Source organism: Zootoca vivipara, chromosome 1 (assembly GCF_963506605.1).
Source record: "Zootoca vivipara chromosome 1, rZooViv1.1, whole genome shotgun sequence".
Lineage (NCBI taxonomy): Eukaryota > Metazoa > Chordata > Lepidosauria > Squamata > Lacertidae > Zootoca > Zootoca vivipara.
The window spans coordinates 59,352,083-59,368,495 of record NC_083276.1 but is presented as its reverse complement, the minus strand read 5'-3'; the positions used below and the strand labels follow the sequence as shown (position 1 = coordinate 59,368,495).

The window sequence follows — 16,413 nt, the reverse complement described above, 5'->3', positions numbered from 1 at the left end:
GGGGTCCCTTCCAACTCTACAATTCTATGATTCTATGCCAGCCTGCACAATCTAAATAATCTTTAAAACATACAAAACACACCACCTACTCAGATAGCTCTGGGTGAATAGCTGATCAGTTCAAATGATCCACTGGAGCAATTTTACACATACATTTGTGGCATTGGAGATGCAAAACAGTGAAGCAACATGCATTCCACATAATGTTTCTGGCCCTCTTGCACCATATGCCTCAAAAATGGCAATATTTGATTATTGAATTGATCTTCAACGGAGACACCAGACATCTTGAAGTATGCTGAAAAAGGTGCCTACTTCCAGGACCTACCCTGCCTTTCCTTGACCCCTGGTGGCTCTGCATACTTTGAAACATCAGCCTCCTGCTAGAACAATAGTTTACCTCATGCCAGTAGGCTTACCTGACCCTGGTTTGCCTGACAAAGCCAAGTTTGAGCCAACTGTCCTCTAGCCCACAGTTTCCCAAACACCATGCTTCCTTCCCTTCTCCTTCCATTTACACCCTCTTATTCCCCTCTTTGAAGCAAATGTTCTTTCCTGCAACAGCCTAGACCAGGCATCCCCAAACTGCGGCCCTCCAGATGTTTTGGCCTACAACTCCCATAATCCCTAGCTAACACGACCAGTGGTCGGGGAAGGTGGGAATTGTTGTCCAAAACATCTGGAGGGCCGAAGTTTGGGGGTGTCTGGCCTAGGCCTTCTCAACATGACTGGTATTGTTGAGAGACACCAGTAAGGAGGAGTAACACCAATTAAGTTTTCTAGGCTGTAAACCACGATCCTTACTTTCAAGTAAGCACCACAGAGAACATTTTTGAGCAGAGATGCATGAGACCAACCTCCTAAGGCTGCAGTCCTATGCATTTTTAATCATTAATATTGGTGAGGCTTACTTCTGAGTAAATATGCGTGGAATAAGCTGCATGACACCTCACTCTCCCTCCCTTGAAACAGAAGTCTTCTTTCCTCTTCAGCAGCCTAGGTACTCTCAATAGGAGTGGTATCATTGAAATACACCAAGTAAGGATGGGTCAAACCAATACAGCATCTAGCATAGCACATTGCCATTGCTACAACAGGGGGGAAATAATTAAGACCCCCAGCAATTTTCAGGTGGTCCATGGGATGAAGGGAGTTTGGGAACCACTGTCTAGCCCCTTCCATGAACTGAAAACCTCCACTTTGATTTTGGTCCAAGTTTGTGGGTCACTCTCTCTACAGGCCTGCCTGATTAACACCTTTCTGTTTCTTCTTCCATCCCAAAGGCAACTTGAATGTGGTAATTAAATTCAGTATGGCTCCTGCTGTGACATATTTTCACTGAGGTCAATTCTAGTACTGGGGTTTAACCTCAGTTTTGGCTCAAATCCTACACACACTTACCTGGGACTAAGTCCCACTGAACTCAATGGGATTTACTTCTGAGCAGACATGCATACGATTGTACTGCCTGTATGTTTATTTTGCCTGAAAACCTTGGGTTTGTGCTAGGCTCCTGCTTGTAACCAGTTACATTAAAATTAATCAAAGATGCACTCTTCGGTCCTGTAACAGTCAATAGCAAGGTAGGTGAAAGAAGGCAAGTTTACCATAGTGTCCAAGCCAAGTGTTAGAAGCATCAAGAAGAAAATTATAGCCCAGAAAGGTGAAAGAGGAAGCCTGGTTAAAGCTTCAGGATATACTACAAAGGCAATCCCAGGACCTAGAACACAAGAAACTAATATTTATCTGTTGATCAATAATCATACAAATTATTATGAAACACATCCACTGTCCCTCATTAATCCTACTGGTTTTAATTGTGGCACAAACACATTTCCTTTTTTCAGTAAAAAGCCTTCTTCACTGTCACTTCATATTTTATTTACAATAGACAGATTCCCCTTCCCCATCAGTTTTTTTGCACTACGTTGTAATGCAGTAGAGCTGGTATAATTTAGCAGCAAGAGAGTTAATTTAAATAGGTACTTCACAAAATATTTGGGAACTATGACAAGCATTAAAAGAATTGTTGGTTGAAGATTATTTTTATTTCTGTGATGTGATGCAAGCAACTCTCTTTAAAAACCTGCTGCTAACTGCCAGCTTTTCTGGGCAAGAAGGCTTAGGGGACCTTATATATTCATAAGCATGCTCTTTCATCTCTTGATTAAAGATTTCTTCTTGACTACTATAGATAAGGCGGCTGTTTGCACTAGCTCCTTACATGTGGAAAGTAAATTAAGGAATCAAAATAATGAGTTTCTAAAATTCATCATGCCCTCTGGGAAAATTTAATTGCAGAAAATGAAATTTCCGATCCCCCTTGATTTGGACCCCCTAAATTAATGTCAGGCAAGAGTTATGGCCACTAAGAGTTGGGCACACATGAGAACAACTGCTGAGTTTCAGAAGAAGAACTCCCTTCCAGATGAGATCAGACAGGTCCCCTCCCTGTACTTACTGAATCCTTTTTATTCCAGCAGACTTTAATTAGGATTCAATTAAAGTTATAAAGGATTTTATAACTTTAACTAATTTTTAGTCTTATTGTATTGGGTCTCTTCTACACCGCTTAGAGACAACTATGATTAAGAAGTATACAAATTGTTTAAGTAAATACAAGGCTCTCCAGTCTTGTTGGGCTCTGGTTTCCATCAGTCTCAGCCAATATAGCCAATGATCAGGGGTGGTAGGAGTGCCAATGCAACATCTGGAGGGCTACAAGTTCCCCAGCCCTGTTTTAAGGGGAGTGTAACCCCATCCTTAACAAGCTGATACTCTCTCCCTGCAGACTAACAGCACCTCATCTGGATTTAAGTTTAGTTTCCTTACCCTCATCTAGCTCATCACTGGTTCCAGAGCCCAATTCAGAACCTCTATGGCTAGATAGGAAACCTCTGGCCTGTGGGATAGATGTGGCCCTTGGAGAATTTCCATATGGCCCTTCAGGGCATGTCCTCCTTGGTCCACACCTGCAATTTACATCTGAAAATAACCTCATGTTGAGAGCTTTTTTTCTCTCATGCAAATTATATGCCCAATCCAGAATGGGATCACAGAGGGGAGCAAATTATGATAACCATCCTACCTCCTAGGCCAGGGTCTTGATCCAGACTAGGGACCTCCCATATACAATTTGCCTTGCAGAAAAATCTCCTAGTTACTCTAATAGGAGTATATTTCCCCAATATACAAACGGGGGCACAGTAAACCAAATCCAGACTGGGAACCTGTGGTAGTGCCCCCACCCAGGTATTCTGAATAATGTACATTTGCAGGCTGACTTGCAAACCGGAGGGGGACCCCCATTGCCCCATGCTATACCATTCATAAATTGAAACAAACTCTCATACCTTGGTCGGCAACATCTTCAATGTCTACTTTGAGCTCATTTGCCATAAAACCAATAACAGAGAAGATGACAAAGCCTGCAAATATACTTGTGGCACTGTTGGTACAAGTTACTATCAAGGTGTCCCTGAAGAAATAAAAAGATGAAAGAAAATACGCACAGTAGAAGTGACAGTGGATACATAGATAATAATTTATCCTTTGTGGAACACCAACTCTTAGTAGACACAATACCAAAAGAAAATACATATTTTAAGTAAAACAACAACATCCAAGAGTTTACTACTTATAAAAAGCCATTCTACTAATATGAAAATAAAAACTTACAAAGTGGTTACCGGTAATAGTTAACTGATTCCACCACAAAAATATGATATTTCAAAAACTATGGGAAATTATAACTGTGATCCCACCACACTCTAAAATACAGTACCTATTGGTTGAACAAATTGAGTTGCTCATCCTCTCACACATACATATTATTAGGATGGCAAACTTCATGTCATCTTTTTGAAGGAGAGATATACAGGGTGATTCATAATGAAGTATACAGTTTCCAGATGCTATAAGACAGTAACAGGCAACAACACGGACCATAATTGTGAACCGTGAGATAGATGTACTCATAAAGTTTGTGTTCTGCTACTGTGGGAAATGACACAGGCGATAGTGTGCGTGTCATGTGACTAGTCAGGCAAAATGGCTACGTCTGCAGTGGAGAAAGTGTTTTGTGTTCCTGAATTGACCAAACGGAATCTGTAACTGTTGTGTGAACGGCATTTTCTCTAAGCAGAAAATGTATCTACGATTGGCATGAAAAAACTGAAACTTTTTTCTGTGGGGGTACGTAAAGGAGAAGGTATTCTCCCCTTCCCTTCCTGTTGATTTAGCGGAGCCACTATCACTGCACTTAATTTAGCGGAGCCACTATCACTGCACTTAATTCAGATATCTTAACTTGCGTTTGAGCAGAAATTGATTACCGGTTTGATGTGTGTCGTGTGACAAGGGGTGCACACATAGAACATCTGTGACTGTTTCTGAAAAAACTTTAAACATTCCCCTACAATTCTGTTACAGGTAACATAAGATATATTACATTCTTCTTTTTTTACAGTGCGTTGAAACTGTATACTTCATTATGAATCACCCAGTATTATTACCATATCAGACCAAGATCATATTTCAGCATTTGGGCACATATGCCTAATTGTGTGGCTTATATGTAGGTGGAACAGTGTGGTGTAATAACTATTTTTGAATGTTTGAAGCCCAGGTTTGAAGGCGTAGTTGAACAGCTATCAACCTCCCTTACAGCTTTGATGAAGTCACTGTCTTTTATAAACTAGATTCAAAAACAAAGTGTTCCTCTGAGCAGGAAGAGTGAAAGTCAAACAAGGTAATAAAAGTTGAAAGAAATGTGGCCTGTTTATACAATTTGTGCAGTTTTAGGAATGGGGGAAAACAGTGTTTTTTTCTTTAAAAAAATGTTTAGGGATACAGGTACTCTCTTTTTCCTACTCATATTGAAGTACTGCCCCTCAATGAGGCCAAACTTAGATTCACAAAATGTTTAGGGGTATGCATACCCCAGCGTACCCCCAGAAAAAAAAGCACTGGGGAAAATTTATCTGAAAAGATTTTAACATTAGAACAAGATAGTGAGCTATCCTGGAATAACCACTAAGCTACCAAAGTTATACTGTTATGTAGTGGTCTGTGTTGCCTGAGTTTGAGTCTGAACTAAGGATTCTGAGCCCCTGTGTTCTGATTCGATACATGATATTCAATCACAGAACACTTCAGGATTTGGGCTCTGCCATTGGCCCTTAAACTCTGAGTTATGATTCGCAGCTTGGAAGCCAATCACATTGGGAGTGGGAGTGGCCCAGGCCTTCAGAAATGTATATAAGCAGTTGCTTTGCCCGTTTGTTTAGTTCTATTAGTTCAATAAAGGTTCTTACAAAATTTAGGGTAGTAGATTTCCTCCCTTCCCTTTCACTATTGCAATGAATACTTCCAGGGAACTTTGGGCCAATTTATATTGCAGCCATGTGTTCAATAGCCTCATCAGTGTTGATACAGAGGGGGCTGGAAGAATTGCTCCATGGATGCCTGTAGCAACCAGAACTGAAAGGTGCTACAGGCACTTGTAAGCTTTGGACATGGGAAGGCTTGTTTTCAGGCAGATATATGCATACTTCAATAAATTCATAGCTCAAAAAATATAAATGGAGTGGTTTCTTCCAAAATAATATCAAAGAGTTTTCAGTTTCAATGTCGTTTGTTTATCAGATGATGAAAAGATATCTAGAAACCTGCCATAAAAAGCACCCTGCAGTTCCTGTAGACCTCTAAGGAAGACTTCCCTTAAGTAATCATTTTTTCCTTCTTGCTGAGACTTGATAATGCTAACTATAGAAACAGATTGCTGTGTTCTAACTTTGTTCTAAAGGAAACTTTTCCCCCCCTGGCTCTGGATCAGCATCAGACGGAAATACGGCTCACTAAGAAAGCTTATCACTCTCACAGAATTTTAAGCTGGGGTATGTGCTGTAACAGATTGTTACAAATCCAAGATAATTTTTCAGTCTGCACTGAAGGGGGAAATGTTTAAAATAAAATTTAGCTGTACTGAGGTAAATTATGACATAAAAGCTGCTCTACAGCTCTCCTTCTCTTTTTTACTTCAATATGTTTACTTCACAAACACGGATAATTGGGGTTGGAGGCTTTCTTTCCCACTAATGTCTCTATTTCTGGGGGCCTTAAGGTGGCACCTTTGGACACAATTGCAGCCACAGAGACATACGAGGTTGCCCATCAAGCTCTTTAGCCCCCCCCCCTGGACCAATTATAAATTATAATGGCCACAAAGTCCAAGTTTCTCTTCACTCTCTCCCATGTTGTCTATGAAGGCCCTGCTACCATTTTGATTAGTTAGCACACTTGGAAAAGAGGAGAGAAAACATCTCACTGCTGGTGGCATCCAATTACAACTGTTGACTCTCCCTTTCTCTGCAGGTAGGATCCAATTAGAAGAGAGAGAACGGTTCTAATAGGATGCTACCTGCAGGGGGGGCTTTTTGACTCTAAGGAAAAGAGACAGCAAGAAGCTGGGGTTTTTTCCCCTATAGCTGAGTGCAAAAAGGAAACAGAGGTGCTGAGAGAAGACTAAAAAACCCACAGAGCACCAGGGGTTGGGGGGGGGAGGTGTGCATGTTCCTATAGGTGGTCAGGACACATTGAGAAAAACATATGGGGAAAGGGTAAAGTGAGAAGGAAGGAAGGAAGGAAGGAAGGAAGGAAGGAAGGAAGGAAGGAAGGAAGGAAGGAAGGAAGGAAGGAATCTCGACTTATAACTATAGGTCTTCAGCACCATGATACTGGTAGGTAGATTGAAAGTGATAACTGCCAATTCATATGAAAGCAGGTAGGTGGAGACTGTTTATAATGTGGCATGAGTCTTCCCAACAGCCATGGTTTCCCCGTTGAAATGGCTTCTCCCTGGCAGGGGGTTACTTCTTGTCTGGGAACCCCATGTTCAGGGGGCATGTCTGCAGCAGAGCAATTTTATGGGGAAACAAAGGCAGGGGAAAAGCTTGGCTCTCTTCTCACATCCACACGTGCTGCACAACCTGGCTCTTACACACAGGTCAGCTGCTATGACATAAATTTCCATCCTTAGACATCAGAAGGACTTATCTGGCAAGGGTTCTAGTAAGTGTAAAAAGCAAGAAGTGTGTGCAAATGTCTAGTTAAATAAAACATAGGCTCAGGATCAAAATATAGACAGGGTGAACCCAAGACATAATGCACTATGATTCTCAGGGCCGTCTTGAGCATATTTGGCGCCGTGGTGCGAAGATCCCTCCGGCGCCCCCCCTTTCCCACCACGGCTGTCTGGAGGGCACGGCGCAGCGCCCCCTGGTAGCATGGTGCCCTGGTGCATTGCACCACCCAGCCTTGCCTTAGGGCCGGCCCTGATGGTTCTCCTACACCTGAATGTCCCCGTCATATTGTGGATTGTATGCATGGCTGACACTCTTCACTCAGATTCTCTTCTGAGTTTGGAATTTTTTTTAATATAGAAATGAGAGCATTCAGTATAGATAAGGTGGTCTGCTTAGACTAGGGAGACTTGAGATGCCTCAGACGAGTCACTTTCTCTCTGCCCAACCCTCCCCACAGGCTTGTTATAAGATGAAATAGAATAACCCCATATATGTACCCTTGAGCTTCACACCAGTGAGACTTAAACTAGTTGATGCTTAAATTAATCTACAATGAAACCTGCAGCCTGGAATATATCATTGTCTGCATGCTAGTCTTGCATTAAGAGCAGTGGCAAAAACAGTCACAAGAGAAGCTAAAATGTCATTTGGGGGCTGTAATCTTACTGATAAGTAAATGAACTCAATTGGGCTTCCTCTGGTGTTGATATGCATAGGAATGCATGGCTGTATCATGAGTGGAAATAGCAGAGCCTCAAATTTAGAAGGCTCAAAGATTTAGATTTTGCTGGCAATAAAACTCTCGGTGATTATTTCATTAACGTGCAAGCAGCAGCCAAGATACCATTGATCATGACTCCCCCCCCAAAAAACAGAAAAGAAAATGGTTCTAACAGTCATTAGAAAGCAAATCTAATGAGACTTCAAGAACTCTTAAGTACAGCATTACTTACTTACTCCCCAGGGAAGCTTATACAGCCAGTTCCATTGCAGTTTTCAAGAAAACCATAGCATTTTGGAGTGGGTGGGTTTTAAATTGCTGTGTTGGCTGCTGGTCAAAATGGTTTTTATATTGTTATGCTGCCTTTGCTATGGCTGTGTTATTTTTCTATTTCATTTAAAGATGATGGGTGTTTAAAGTATCTTACTTATGAAGATTAATTTGATGTCTGAGACTTCTTTTGGGCATAGGGAATAACCGCAAAGAAACATAATTTACCATTCCCTTGACAGAAAAATGCTGACTGACAGTGAAACCCAAAAAGAAATCATGTTATCAAATGATAGGGAGACAGTCATTCCATAAAATCCAGGTTGTCATAAAAGTGATTCTGAAAGACCAGACTAATTATAGTGATTCCTTCTAACAGCTATGAGGCTAGAATCTGCACACACAAAAGTATATGTCACTTTAAAAGTAAATGCTTCAAGGAAGGAGAGAGAGGTAGCTGGTTAGGAAGTGAGATCATAAGCTTTTGCAGAGAGATCACTACTCCTCTCTTTAAAATCCTCTGCAAAAGATGACAGAACTAGGGCATGTGTTAAAGAAGAGTGCAAGAAAATCAGATGGTGCAGGCTGGCCCCTAGGCTAAAAAAGCACACAAAAGGGCCTGTCAGTTCTGCTTGAACATGCATGTACTGTATATTAATTCTTTAACCATTTTGATGGTAAAAGCAGCATAGCACCAAGAGTTGTGCCTCCCTTATGAATTATTGGGAAGCACATAATGTGCAGAAGATAGGCATCCAAGCCCAATTGGTCACTCTCCCCTACATCCTTGTGCTTTCCCTCCCCCGATCCAGACCTTCCAGAGCAGCTTGAGAGGTGGCCAGGGGAATCAGAGAATCTACAAAAACTGCCTCCCTTCTGTTCTTGATGAGGTCAGGGAAATGGGAAATGAAACTCTGGGAAAACAGAATGCACTGCCACGTGAATGCAGCCTATGTGACAAGCTTTCTTGAACTACGAGTCCCAACATTCCTTCATTCTTCAGTGCATTTTTATAGCCAAATACAGCACAGTAGCTGTTAAAGTGTTTTAAATTCGCTTTAGACGTATTTCTCTGCCCTGGAATGTAGTACCAGTTATTCTATGCATTCTGGAGACCTGTTGCCTACCTCATTTGCTCACATATTTTCTGAATGTTCTAGTTACAGGTAGGTAGCCCTGTTGGTCTGCCATAGTCGAAACAAAATAAAAAAATTCCTTCCAGTAGCACCTTAGAGACCAACTAAGTTTGTCATTGGTATGAGCTTTCATGTGCATGCACACTTCTTATGAGCTATTGTTGGGGTTGCTGGGTTCTACTGTTCCTTGCATTTGCATTTTGAAGCTGCTTCAAATAGTGGAGCACTTGGAGTAGGAATGTGTTGAATAAATAAAGCAATCAATCAAAACCAAATATGGAATGGGCCTGCATTTATAAGAGAGCAAACTTCTCGGCTCTGTAGGAAGTTACCCATTACTTTTAATCAAAGGTTCCAGCTTTAGTTCGACTTTAGAGAGCTTTTCTTAATCTTAACTAGGTGCTGATACAATTTCAGGAATAATCACTGTGCTCAGTGATATAACAGCAGAGGTGATACAGCCATTGCCATTTTGGAAACTGCACATTACCCTTTCTAATGCAGAGTGCTCAGAGCACAGTTGGATTCTGACCTATTTCTAAATCTCCAGGCTTTTTCCAGTAGAGATTATGCTTGTGTTGTATTTCATGCTGCCAGCCCAGGTTCTTCTTGGCAATTCCCAAGGTTGCTTTTCAACCTGGCCTATTTTTAATTAGGGCAAGCTTTCAATAGAAAGTAGGGCACACCAACCTCAGAAGGAGCCCAGTGGGTTTTGAGGACCTGCATCACAGGTGCTGGAGTGTTTCCATTCTTGAAAGAAATTGTGCTTTACAAACAATGTCATAGGTTTCATGGCCACAGAATCAGGCACAATTTAGCCAAACAACAGAACTTCTGGGTCCTGCAAGGTCCAGAAGTATTGTGTGTTGCTGGCCTTCCTGAACTTACTGAAGGGAGAGGGACCACATATTGAATGCCTTGCAAAATTCCCTCCAAAATTCCCTCCCTACTGGAGGGTGGCATATCAGGAAGCAGGGCTCTCCCTGGCATTCTAATTTCTTATGTACAAGAAGTTCCCTCCTTGGCCTGCCCCCACATGAGGTAGCATGTAATTCTCTCCAACAATTTGAAATAGTTCTGCTATGTGACAGTTTTAAATGCATAGACTGGTTTTATTACTGATTGGGTATATCAATCCAAATCACCCAATTTTCTTCTTTCAGTGGTCTGGCTGTGTCAAATAATTAGGAACCACTGGAAATCCTAATTACATTTTAAAATTCATAAACAACCAGATCATTTGTAAGGATCTAAATCTCTGTGGGTGTGGGTAAACTGGGCATGTCCATTCCTCTCTAATGTTCAACGAAACCGCTTGACCGATAGCGTTGAAATTTGAACACAACGCCACATGCGAATAAGAGAGTAACCTAAGACACTTTCCGTACACAAATGTGAAACCTGTGCAAAGTAAAAAAACCAAAAATCCCGTGTTTCAGAACACACAGATCAGATAAAAGTGCATGCTGGGAAATAGAACCCAGAAGCTGACAGTTCCTTTTCCAAGGATGGGGGCCAAGGAATGGAGATACAGGGCGGAGGCCTCAGCTCGCATTTACATACTAGGCTGAGCCAAGGCCTACAGACTAGGCCTCGGCTAGACTATAAAGAATAGGCTGAGTGGAGCCCTGAGTGGGGTGGGGTGGGGTAGGGGCCTGAATAGGTCATGGGTTGAGCCAGGGTGGGGGAAGTCACAGGGATGACCCGGGGTGGGGGAGCGGGGAGGGATACCTCATGGGTCACGATAGGATGGGAAGATTCACAGGGATAAGGCACAACAACAGGGCAGAGGAAAAAACACATATCACTTTTGGCTGAGTGGTGTGTTCTGAAACACGGGGTTTTTGCTTTGCATGGGTGTGACATATGTCCTTGAAAATGGTATGTGGTCACTCTCATATGGGGGTGGGGGGAGGAGGGGGCCGAATAGGTCATCAGTTGAGCCAGGGTGGGGTGAGTCACAGGGATGACCGGGGGGGGGAGAGAGAGGGGACGGGATACCTCATGGGTCGTGACAGGATGGGAGGAATCACAGGGATGAGGCACAACAACAGGGGGGGACACATAGCCTAGGGGGAGCAGGAAACATCATTTCCTGGGAAACGAGGACCCTGAGTCAGGCACAGCAACGTGTGTCCGGGCCAGCTAGTTATTTCTATAAGTTTCTGGAATTAACAGTGCCACTCAGTCACCATAAAGCCATTGGGTTCGTGGAATCATTCTACTTACCTGTACAGGTTGTTATGAAATTTGTTATAGGAAGACAAAGTAATCAGGCCACCCCATGCAGCAGACAAAGAGAAAAATATTTGAGTGGCAGCATCTTTCCACACCTTAAAAAAAAAAGTCCCATGAAGAAAATGAGCATCAACTTCAACAAACATTTTTTCAGCAAGTTATTTTAAAAATCAATAGTGTTGTTGACTATAGGAGCAATCCTATCTCAAGATACACCAGGATGAGTAGATTAGGATCCACACATCTCCAGCTGAGTCAGGAGGTTCCTGTCACAGTTGGGTTATGGAGGCTTAATTCCCTCATCTTTGGCTCTGCTGGAGAGACATTAGTATATTTTCCAACCAGTTGAGCCCACCATGAAGGATCTTAAATTGACATAAGCCCCCACAAAGGAGTGTGTTGGGATGGGACCAGAGGGCCAGGGTTATTTAGGCTGGATTCTAAACCCATTCTGTTTAGTCACATGCCCTGGCAACATGGGCGTAGCCAGGATTTTTATTAGGGAGAACAGAACCTCATATCTGCATTGATTTGTATTGATTGGGGGGCAGTTGCCGCCGCCCCTGCCCCCCACCTTGGCTATGCCCCTGCCTGGCAACCTAGTGTAGGTTAAGCTGCCAAAAGGGATGGTGTAACTCGAACTTTGTTTTAAAGGCTTTGTTTCCCTCTGCAGGTATAGGCCAGCTTAGGCAGCAGTAGCCTTGTTGCTGAATGGAGTGTGGATCTGATTTGACATGACACCAGCTCAATTCACACTGGCTTGGCTTTACACCAGTTTCTTGTGTACAGGATTGCTCCCTACAATTCAAACTGATTGTAAAAGAGGCTATACAGAAGTAGCACATCTGGTCCTACCGCAGGACAAGAAGAAGCAGGCTGCTCCAAGCAGTAGAATTTATGGGATTGTAGGAAATACTGTAATACAAATTACTACTGCAAAATGTGATGATGGACACACACACACAAAAACAGGTTAGCCAAATTTATGGAATTCCTATTGCTGTTGGGTCCATGACACTGGAGCAGATACGCCTCGGACTGACCCAACAAGGCAGCCCAAATGTAATCTAAACGTCACTAGATAAGGAACAATTTGCACTGTAATCTGATAAGTGACCAGGTGAGCTCACACACTGTTCTCTGGGAGTGTGACATTTCATTCCACATAACGCATGAAGCATGGATGTGGATGTGCAGAGAGCTAGCTCACCTTGCTGATAGCCATGTTTGACTTCCTCACAACCAGAAAAAGTGCAACCCACTAAAATAAATGGAGCAATGTACTGAAGGATGTGCAAACCTAACCTTATTAGAACGCCTAATGCAATGTATGCAACAGATTTAGCCAGATCAGCTTGCACGTAATTGATTCAGCACAGCATAGCATATCTCTGTATGCTTTCTTAATACACAGCAAATAATAAATCTGTATGAATTATTCACCCTATTAGAGTGTTATAACTGGAATAATAAGCCCACCATAGCATCAATCAGTTTCTCCCACTTAGGTGTGATGAAGTACAATATTCCATTCCCAGCTCCTGGCAGAGTTACTCCTCTGATGAGTAGGATGATGAGCACTACATAAGGGAATGTAGCAGTAAAGTACACCACCTAAAGAGACCACACAGAGACAAAGAATTACTCATTTGGGTGGATCCTATAAGCAGGCTTACTGTCCACGACAATGCATTACCCAGGCAGAGTTAGCACATAGGCTCATGGGAATATATGAGCAACCTACAGAGATAATAGGATTATTGAAATGTTGCTATCTATGAAAAACCACAATAACAATAACAATAACAGTATTTATGTGTAGCTGATGCTTTTCCTATTCATGCATGTGACCCTTCAAACCAATGAAAATCAAGGTAGTTTTTCATAAAATGTGGTGCTCTGTCAGCAGGCACAGCAGCCATTTATTTAAGATCCCATCTCTCTCTCTCTCTCTCTCTCTCTCTCTCTCTCTCTCTCTCTCTCTCTCTCTATATATATATATATATATATATATATATATATATATATATATACTGATGGTTGTGCTTGATTCTGCTTCCCCAGTTGCTCCCCTCTGATAAAAGAACCATCTAAAGCAAGGGAGGGTAGCCTCACTCAGATCCAGGGGCCAAAAGGAACCCTCCAGGCCTCTCCCTCCAGCCTTTGTAACTTTCTCCAGGCCACACCACTCTCTGACCTTGAGTGGTTTTGCCTGGCTAGATTTTGTCCTTGAACGCCTGGCTCAGTGGAGGACAGGAAAGGGTGTTCGAGCATTTTGATCTACAAAGATCAAAACTACTGTACACTAATTGCTCCAGCACATTGCAGTTGCCCAGAAGTGAATGTTGCAGTTGGGCTGAAAAATGCTTCTTTTCCCTCTGATCTATACATCGTGGTTAGCACTCATGCAGGTGAGATGGGCATTACCTGCCTGCTGGTGAAAAAAGGGAGGGATCTAAGCCTGGAGCTTACCCAAGATTGGCCAAGGTGTTCTGAGCCCAGCATGGTAAGTCCGCTGTTGAAGTAAAGGGGGATTGAGAAAGGAGAGGGAGAGGTGTATATGTATGTAAGCCCTTTCTTTTATGACCCAGCAGCTAACTACAGAACCTTGCTTCTTGTGCTTTGGGAACAGAGCTTCCCTGCAGAGGGAGCAGTCAAGTGAGCTAAAAACGAACTAATGTGTGGGGAGAGAAAGAGAGGAGGGAGAGGGAGCTGAGGCTGAGAGTAAAGAGGCTAAGCCCGAAACAAGGCTAGTTCTACCATTCTAGGACTCTCTTTTCAGTACAGTTGGGATATCTTTGAAATCTATTTACTTTTTCCATTTAATGATGTCCCCAACCCATTTGTTATCTACCCTCACACTTTAAAATAGAGCAGGTTTATAAACAAGCTGCTCGGCCTCATGCAGGCTTATGCAGAAGTCATTTTATTAGACAATTAATCTTTATAAAGTTTGTAGGGGGACACACTCATATTTTAATTACCTTTAGGACAATGTTGAAAAAAGATATTATCTATGTTCCTGAACTGAAGAAAGCTAGTGGTGTTTAAACTAACTAAACTTGAAGGCAATATGGTATATTTTGTCCTGTTTTCCATACTGTACAAACTCATTAATTTTATTCCATTGCTATTTTTAGCCTCACAGAACATTGTAAAAACCTGAAAACCCTCCTATAAAGAGGGGATAGTTGAGCAAGTGTACACAGGCTGGGAAATGGTGCTTCTGTTGTACTGTACGGTATTCACTCTCTGAGGTATCCAGTGAAGTACTTCTGCTAGCACAAGGATTTCCACTTGCACAACAGAACTTCCTTCTCTTCTCCCTGCATGCTCCAGATCCTCCCCAGATCTGCTCTGGAGGTTGTGAACTCCCAACATGGGTTTAGCAGGGCTTTTGGGAGACATGCAGAGAGAGGGGGAGGAAGGGAAGTTCCATTGTGCAGCTAAATGTCCTTGCCCCAGTGTAAGCACTTTCTTGGTTACCATGCATCTTGCAAAAAGAAGTAATCCAGCCAGCTGCTGCATCCCTTGTCTTTGGAATGCATCTTTTGATAAAATGAATTTATCATATTTTGCTGGACTCTTTCCGTTCACCTTTTAGGATGCAATCCAATATCAATTCTGAAAGCACAAGGAATGTAGGCAGCAAGCCATGAGTATGTCAAATTTGAAAAACAGAGCAGATACTCCTATCAATGAAACTTTTCTTCAGCTACCATGCAAGAGGATATGTGCTACGCTGCTTTCACGTTTATCAACAAACTATTCAGTAGTTTGGCAATACTTAGTTCTTCAGTCATACTATATTTCATTGAGTTCTGGCTCTGAGAAGTCTAAAGAAAGATACTCTTACTTTTCCTGATGTCTTTATTCCTTTAGCCAGAGAGGCATAGACAATCGCCCAAGCCAGAAAGAGAGCGAGAGCCAAAGGCCACCTGATTTCACCAGGATATTCAATTCCTGCAGAAATCTTCAATACAAAGTACCTGAGAATCAAAATGCCAATGTGAGTCATTGCAGGCCAAATTCCTCCGGCGTTTACTTTTGTAATCTCAAATACACACACACACACACACACACACACACACACACACACACACACACAGCTTTATTGTGGTCCATAGATCCAAAATACATAGTCTAACAATGGTATAAATATCAATAGTTATTAAGGCATAAGAGCGTCCTCGCTAGCCAACTGAGGAGCCTTAGGCCATACTTAGTGATTTCTGATACTTGCTGCCTCCGAGAGAAATTTTGCTACACCTAGTGTAATAGTAACAGTCTTATCCTCAAGGAGAACCATAAGCTAAAAGGATTAATCAATTCCAGGTTGTTCTGTTAATATTGGTTTGATGCTATCTAACCTGTTTATACTATACAGACTACTGTGTAATAAAATGTGTTTCATACATTCGGCATCCTGGGAACTTGGGCACAGCCTATCTTGGTATGGGATGCCAGCCAATCTTCCTCTCAACACTTTGGATGGGAAAACTTTTAATCTGGCTTTAGAAAATAGACAATGATAGTTTGGTACAGTCAGTTTCTTAAAGTAGGGAGCTAGCCAAAAAAATCCTGCAGATATCGGATTCCTAACACAGATATGCCACAGATCACATATGAGCAAAATCGTAAATCACTGACGGCAACATCCCAAAACCTCTGTCAAATATAACTGAAGTTTTGATAACCATATCCCAGCCCTCCCCAGCCTATCTGGGGAAAGAAGACCTGGTCACAACAGAGTGTGCCCTCCCTTTCCCTGTTTGAGGTACGTGACAGCATCAAATAAGAGATTGATTATTTAACAGGCTGGCGCTTATCAAATAGCCTCAAAAAGTTCCCTAGGGTCTCTCTGAAGTTTCCTTAGGTACTGTGTGGTTAAAACTATAGGTGTGAGAGTATTTGAAATCATCTGAGACAACACAGGGTTTATAAAACAAGAATTGAGTTTACG

The 16,413-nt window shown here is 42.2% G+C and overlaps 1 protein-coding gene across 1 annotated transcript in view; it reads right to left on the bottom strand.

The window, feature by feature from the left end:
• Positions 1-16,413, bottom strand: part of SLC6A5 (solute carrier family 6 member 5) — a 61,219-nt gene that overhangs the window by 23,607 nt on the left and 21,199 nt on the right. Inside the window, exons 6-10 of the mRNA XM_060278844.1 lie at positions 15,307-15,439; positions 12,930-13,064; positions 11,442-11,545; positions 3,354-3,478; positions 1,608-1,720 (exon numbers count right to left, since the gene is read on the bottom strand). Of these exons, the coding sequence (XP_060134827.1) occupies positions 1,608-1,720; positions 3,354-3,478; positions 11,442-11,545; positions 12,930-13,064; positions 15,307-15,439 (610 nt within the window). The remainder of the gene's footprint in view (positions 1-1,607; positions 1,721-3,353; positions 3,479-11,441; positions 11,546-12,929; positions 13,065-15,306; positions 15,440-16,413) is intronic.